General features: G+C 38.5%; 1 protein-coding gene across 1 annotated transcript in view; it reads right to left on the bottom strand.

The window, feature by feature from the left end:
• Window positions 1-6219: 6219 nt before the first annotated feature.
• Window positions 6220-7551, bottom strand: part of LOC103081182 (olfactory receptor 9K2-like) — a 9745-nt gene continuing 8413 nt past the window's right edge. Inside the window, 3 exon segments of the mRNA XM_082931422.1 lie at window positions 6220-6498; window positions 6500-6666; window positions 6704-7242. Coding sequence (XP_082787548.1) covers window positions 6220-6498; window positions 6500-6666; window positions 6704-7242 — 985 coding nt within the window.

The raw sequence follows: 7551 nt of genomic DNA, 5'->3' as shown, positions 1-7551 counted from the left end.
AAGAGAACTCTTAAAGAAGGAAACAGAAAGATTAGGTGCTATAGTGAACAAAGGGTCCCTGGCTTTTCATTGGCTGGGTCCTTGACAGGAAGGAAGAGGAGTCTCTGTCCTTCCTGCTGGGCTCTGGTTTTGTTGTTGGGCGTGAGAGCTCCCCTCTCTCTGAGCTTCCAACTCTTATTTAACTAAGGTTTCTTTTGACTCATTTTTTTACAATCATTGTTGAATTTTCACTATTTTATACATGTTCTAACAAGAAGAAGTAATAAGAAGAAACAAACAATAAATAATCTTCATTATAGGCATTAACTTGGGAAATTGTATATTGAGTGTGTCTGAGGCCCTGCTTGTTGCTGGATCCTAATATAAAGAACCAAAGTGGGGGACAGAGATATACAAACATTTTTGAGCAATCATTCCCTCAAATGGATCTTCATAATTTTTCCTATATTAATTATTTAAGGAATATTTAATAAAAGTATAGAAGTCAGGCATTCATCAAAATAGACTGTGACCCAAAATTTACTATGTCTCTGTATCTTCATTTATTCGATGAATTTTATTTACTCTCTGTGTAATATGTTCTGATCTTGTGGTAGGCTCAGATATAAATAACCTTATTCTTTAGGGAATTTACAATTTAATGTGGGAATCAGATCCTTGGACAGACAATTAAAATCCGGAGATTCTATTTTATTGTTTATTGTATGTGAACAATAAACATAGAGATTGCAAGGTGGGGTGCCTGAGAGTGGGTGTTGGTGACCAGGGAAATTCTTCTTAGGGTTATATGGAAAATATATTTAAAGGACATAAGATTGGAGTCAGGGAAACTGCTGTTATTCACTTTATGTTATTGATGGGGCTTGAAGTGTGCCAATGTAAATTTTAAAAGGCTTATTTTAAAATGACAGGTGAAATACACAGAACATAATAACTGATTAGAATGAGGAGAATGTACCAAAGGAAGTGTGTCTCATCTTTTTTGTTTTGTTTTGTTTTTGTTTTTGTTTTTTGCGGTACGCGGGCCTCTCACTGTTCTGGCCTCTCCCGTTGCGGAGCACAGGCTCCGGACGTGCAGGCTCAGCGGCCATGGCTCACGGGCCCAGCCGCTCCGCGGCATGTGGGATCTTCCCGGCCCGGGGCACGAACCCGTGTCCCCTGCATCGGCAGGCGGACTCTCAACCACTGCGCCACCAGGGAAGCCCTCATCTTTTTTAACTTGAATGATGTGTGTGGTGATGGTACAAACACATGAAAAGTAAAGGAGCTCTTAGCTAACTACAAATAGAAGGGAATTTCCTTAACTTGAAAAGTAACATCTACCAAAAACCTAGAGCTAAGATCATATTTAACTGTGAGAAACCAGAAGCTTTCTTGCTAAGATTAGGAACAAGGCAAGGAAGTCCCCACTACAAAACCTTTTCAACATCCAGCTGTAAGTCTTAGCTAATGCAATAGACAAGAAAAGGAAAGCATTATGGGCTGAATTATGTTTTTCAAAACTCATATTTTGAAGCCCTAACCCCAATACTGTAGTATATGACTATAGAGTTGAACCTTGAACAGCACGGGTTTAAACTGTCCAGGTCCACTTATACACGGATTTTTTTGTTCAATAAATGTATTAGAAATTTGTTTGATATTTGCGACAAAAAACTTGCAGATGAACTATGTAGCCTAGAAATATTGAAAAAATTACGAAAAAGTTAGGTATGTCATGAATACATAAAATGTATGTAGATACTACTCTATTTTATCATTTACTACCATAAAATATACACAAATCTATTATAAAAAGTTAAAATTTATCAAAACTGATGCACACACTTACAGACCATACTTGGCACCACTCTCAGTTGAGAGAAATATAAAAAACATAAAGATGCAGTATTAAATCATAACTACAGGAAACTGATTGTAGTACATACTGTAATAATTTTGTAGCCACCTCCTGTTGTTGTGTTGAGCTCAAATGCTGTGAGTATCCACTTAAAAACACCATGTGACACTAATCATCTCCGTGTGAGCAGTTAGTCTCTCCAGTAAACTGGGTACCACAATAAAAAGTGAACTTTCCCAGTTCTCATGTATTTTTCATCATGTTTAGTGCAATACCTTGAATAACTTAAATAACACCATGGGACTCCTGCAAAATGCCACTAGTGATGCCAGAAGTGCTCCTAAGAAGCAGAGAATAGTCATGACGTTACAAGAAAAAGTTGAATTGCTTGGTATGTACTGAAGATTGAGGTCTGTAGATATGACTGCCTGCCATTTTAAGATGAATGAATCCAGTGTAAGGACTATTATAAAAAAAGAAAAAGAAATTTGTGAAGCTGCTGCAGTAGCTATGCCAGCAGGCATGAAAACCTTGCACTTTTGTGAAATACTTTATCTCGTATTAAAAATGCAGCTTTTATTGGGTGTAGGATTGCTATAAGAAAGCCATATCTTATAGACTCTGATATGATTTCTCTCCCATTACGGAACACAGGCTCCGGATGTGCAGGCTCAGCAGCCATGGCTCACGGGCCCAGCCACCCCGGGGCATGTGGGATCCTCCCGGACAGGGGCACGAACCCGTGTCCCCTGCATTGGCAGGCGGACTCTCAACCACTGCGCCACCAGGGAAGCCCAGGGTAGAACTTTTACCCTATGAATGGGGGCTGGGTAGAGATCACCAGACGTTTTAGCTACTCTTGCCTTGAATAGAGTTTCTTCAATATGGAGCTGGAGGGGATAAGAAACGTTTGCAGCTGTCACTCTCAAGGGGATATGGTAGCCTTTGTTTGGGATCTAGGGGTAGAGGGATCTCTATGTTCTTGCCTACACTTGCCTGAGTACACTTTGTCCTATGCTGGGGTGAGAGAAGGCAGGGAGGGAGTGGGTCCTGGCTCAAATGTCATAGATTCTCGCTATTCTTCCTGAGATTTAGTAAATTTTATTGCATTAGTATTTCTTGGTTTATCATTTATTTCCAGATGTTTCCCTGGTAGTCTCTTCAAAAGTCAAACGTATATTTATTATAAGAACTAAGCATTTCAATCTTCAACATTACCAAAGATAAAGGAAAACAAGTCTAGGCAAATACATATGAACATTCATACCAGCTTTATTTACAATATCTAAAAACTGAACACACATCAATGGCCCATTTATTTAAGAGTGCATAAACAAAATTTGGTATATGTGTACAATGGAAAAATGGAATACTACTCAGCAATAAAAAGAATGAGTTACTTATACGTGACAAAATAAATAAATCTCGGAATCATTTTACTCAGTGAAAGAAGTCTGAGAGAAAAGAGCACATAATGTATGATTCCAAAATATATCATTCAGATCATTGGTTATCTGGAAATGGCTTTGGAGGTGAGCATGGACTGGAAAGAGGCATAATAAATCTTTGAGAAATGAAGGAAATGTTCTGTATCTTGATGTGGTGGTGTTTTCATTGAAGCCAAAACTCACAGAATTGTGCACTTTGAATGCATCCTGTTTATTTCACACCAATTATTCCTCAATAAAGTGTTTTGGAAAAAATAATGAGCAGATCGTTTTTTAGATCCAAGGATTTGAGTTTTAGAGCAATGACTCAGAAATATCTTTTTTTGAATGAAACTTCAATTTTCACCTAAAAAACGATAAGCTACACAGGAAATGGAAAATTTACAATTTACTTATTTATAATAATTATACATATTTATTATTTAGAATAATAAATAATAGTCATTATTAATTAATTTATTATAGATATTTCTTATATAAAAATCTGAACGTTAAAAGTAGGCTAAAACTTTTTTTTTTTTTTTTTTTTTTTTGCGGTACGCGGGCCTCTCACCGCTGTGGCCTCTCCCGTTGCGGAGCACAGGCTCCGGATGCTCAGGCTCAGCGGCCATGGCTCACGGGCCCAGCCGCTCCGTGGCATGTGGGATCTTCTGGGACCGGGGCACGAACCCACGTCCCCTGCATCGGCAGGCGGACTCTCAACCACTGCGCCACCAGGGAAGCCCCTAAAACTTTTTAACATAATTGTTGTTGGTGTAGCAGCAGCTGAGTGAGGATTCAAAACCATGAACACTATCATTTAAATTAAGAAAATCTCATTAGTTATGACACTACAATCAGCTATAATTATAAATGTAATGCCATGTCACAAGGTGAGTTTAAAAAAGTAATAGAATTATAGACAGTGTGGTCTTTAAGTTATGTAGGCATATTATACTAGCACTCCTTTGGGTGTAAAATACAGAATCTTTCATGCAGCACTCCTATAATGGAACAAACCTTCAGTGAAAGTGGTTTGTAATTGTTTTTAGTTCCAGCTCACCTAAATCCCAGGTATAGGGCCTTTGCCCACTGGACATTAGTAATCTTACACTAAACTGAGAAACCAGAGTCACTGGAAAGTCAAGACAGTTGACTGTCAAGCACATAGGCAAAACCAGAATTTGAAAGCTCAAATTCTGAGCTTATTTTCTTAACTCTTATTTTCTTAACTCTTAACTCTTAATGATTAACTATTATTATTCATATTTTCCTCCTCATTTTGTGAGGCAGCATTTCCCCAATGAGAGATTCTCATACATTAGAAGTCATCATTGACTTCCACCCATTTCTCACTTTATCAACCATCAATCAATATTCAGCTTAGATTACCTGTAGTTTTAAAGCTAGTCCCTCTCCTCACTGTCTCGTGTAAGACTGCCATCATTAAAGCCACTGTAACCTCTTACTTGGACAGTCACACACTTTCCATGATTATCTACTTCTTCCATGAATATTTATCTACCACAAATTACCAATGTGATTTTCATTGAATTCCAAATTGAACACAATATATCCTTTAAAAAAAAAATCGCCACTGGTTCCCCACTTCCAACACAATAAAGGACATCTTCCTTTTCTTGTTATATAGGTCTGCACAATTTCCACGAATTTCCTTATCTCTCACTCCTTCTCTTGTGTATTAAAAATCAGGTATTAAACTTCAGGAAGTTTAACATGTAGTTATTTAATTTCCTTTGCACAGAAACTTTTCTATTTCACCTTGCTCAATTCCACTTATGTTTTAAAATGTACTTACAAAGTTTACCCTGATGATTTAGATCAGTCATCTTTAGCGGCTGCACTCTCTTTGTATTTTCTATACATGCCTTTATTCATTGGGTTTACCATATGAATGCTAGCTCTCTATTCAGCTATTTTCCCAATTATTATGAGCTCAAGTACAGAAATTATTTCTACCTAGGAATTTTTATAGGGCAAAGAGGACATCAAAATTCAGTAAATATGTGCTTCCCTGGTGGCGCAGTGGTTGAGAGTCCGCCTGCCGATGCAGGGGACACGGGTTCGTGCCCCGGTCCAGGAAGATCCCACATCCCGCAGAGCGGCTGGGCCTGTGAGCCATGACCGCTGGACCTGCACATCTGGAGCCTGTGCTCCGCAACGGGAGAAGCCACAACAGTGAGAGGCCCATGTACCGAAAAAAAAAAAAAATCATTAAATATTAATTTGACGAATGAATTCTCACTAACGCATATATAATAAAATATGAATTATCTTTACTCTTGTTTATTATAGTTTTCATGGGAAACTATGAAAGGGAGAATTTTCAAAAATACTTTGTCAGTTTAGTAGATATTCCAATGAGGGGGAGAAATAATAATGATTCAAGTCAGAGAAACCATGAAATAAATGTATCACTCATTTAGCCTCTGGACAATTAAGAGTTACTTACATGTCACCCTTCAGACTCTGCACTGCAGAGTATCTGATTCTCTCACTAAGCTTTCAAGAAGATGGCTTCAGGAACTCTGATATTTTGTTCTGTCTGGCTTATTACATCACATTGTGTTACCTCTACCAATTACCTACATATCCACATAACACACGTAACTGACCCAAGATAAACAATACATCCCAATCAATAACCTCAAAGAGTCAGCAGCAAAGGTGGAATATATTTTCCTAAAAGCAAATTACATGGCAATCATTATCCTTACCCAAAATGAAGATGAAGTACAGAGAAAGTCACTCCATTCCAAAATCAACAGCCAGACAAAATATAGACCAAATGTATTCTTTGGCTGTAATTTCATGGAATTCAAATAAATAAGCTCTCTATGATTAAATTTTCTAAGCTCAACGGTACATTTTTTTTGAGTCACTGTTTCCGTAAGTTGTTATAATGCCCATGTCTTTCAGTTATATTACTGTTCAAATAGAATTAAATAAAAATATCCTTTCCCCCAGGATCTTCCTCAGAGCCTCTTTGACATCTTTGTTTCTCAAAGAGTAAATCAAAGGATTCAACATGGGAGTGACTAGGGTGTAACATAATGAGGCCACTTTACTCAGCTCAGGATATCTGTCAGGAGTGAGATACATAAAAAATACAGCAACATACAGTATACTCACGACTCCCAGGTGAGAGCTGCAGGTGGAGAAGGCTTTCTTACGTCCCTCTCTAAAGATACCCTCTTTAGATACCCTCTAAAGAGGGTATCTTTAGAACTGTGGACACAATATACAAATAAGAAACAATAGTAACTATGATGGTATGCAAGATAATGATGCCAGATAAGGAGAAAGAAACCATTTTATGGATGAAGAGGTCAGAACAAGATAGTCTCTGAAGTGGGCGAGTATCACAGTAAAAGTGGTAGTCTCTGAAGTGGGCGAGTATCACAGTAAAAGTGGTCAATGGCCCAAGAAGCACAAAAGGATAAAGTAAATGTCATGCTGGTCTGAAGAACTGAGCTGATGCAGCCACAAAAATAGGAACCAGCCACCAACTGAGCACACAGACGTGTTGACATCTGGACAGAGTAGAGGAGTGCGCTGCAGGTGGCAATGAAGCGGTCATAAGCCATGGCTGCCAGGAGAAATCCCTCAGTCACCATGAAGAGGGCAAAGAGAAAGAGCTGGGTCACACAGGCTGCAAAGGAGATGGACTTGCTCTCATACCAGAAGTTGATCATCACCTTGGGTACAATAACAGATGAACAGAAGAGATCAATGAAGGAGAGGTTGCCCAAGAAGAAATACATTGTTGTGTTCAGCCGGGGATCAGTCATAATAATGACGATCATGCCGACATTCCCTAGAAGGATCATGGCACAGACAAGCAGAAATAGCAGGAAGAGTAGAATGTGGAGCTCTGGGTGGACCCTGAAGCCTACAAGAATGAAGTCAGTCACTTCTGAGTGACTGCTTGTTCCCGTCAGCCATGCCAGAAACCTGCTGAGAGGCAAAAGGCAAAATAAATGAAATTATGGCTTTGATTCTAGTGCTATCAATACTCTCTGAAATGTAGAAATACATTATTTATACCTTAACGAGATATTGCATATAAAAGAATTTTTATATCAAGAAGATGCAAGAATTGGGGTTACATATCATCTGGCTTCTGAAACTGTTATTCTATTAAGCAGTGAAAGAAGTTCTTTGGTTATTTTATTTAAATCGTATTTTTGCAAGGAAGTCAGTAAGAAAGTAGCATAGGGCTTCCCTGGTGGCGCAGTGGTTGGGAGTCCGCCTGCCGATGCA

Source organism: Lipotes vexillifer, unplaced genomic scaffold (assembly GCF_000442215.2).
Source record: "Lipotes vexillifer unplaced genomic scaffold, Lipotes_vexillifer_v1.1 scaffold387, whole genome shotgun sequence".
In the NCBI taxonomy this organism is placed as follows: domain Eukaryota; kingdom Metazoa; phylum Chordata; class Mammalia; order Artiodactyla; family Lipotidae; genus Lipotes; species Lipotes vexillifer.
Note: the sequence above shows the minus strand (reverse complement) of the source record. Positions and strands in the feature narration are given on the sequence as shown.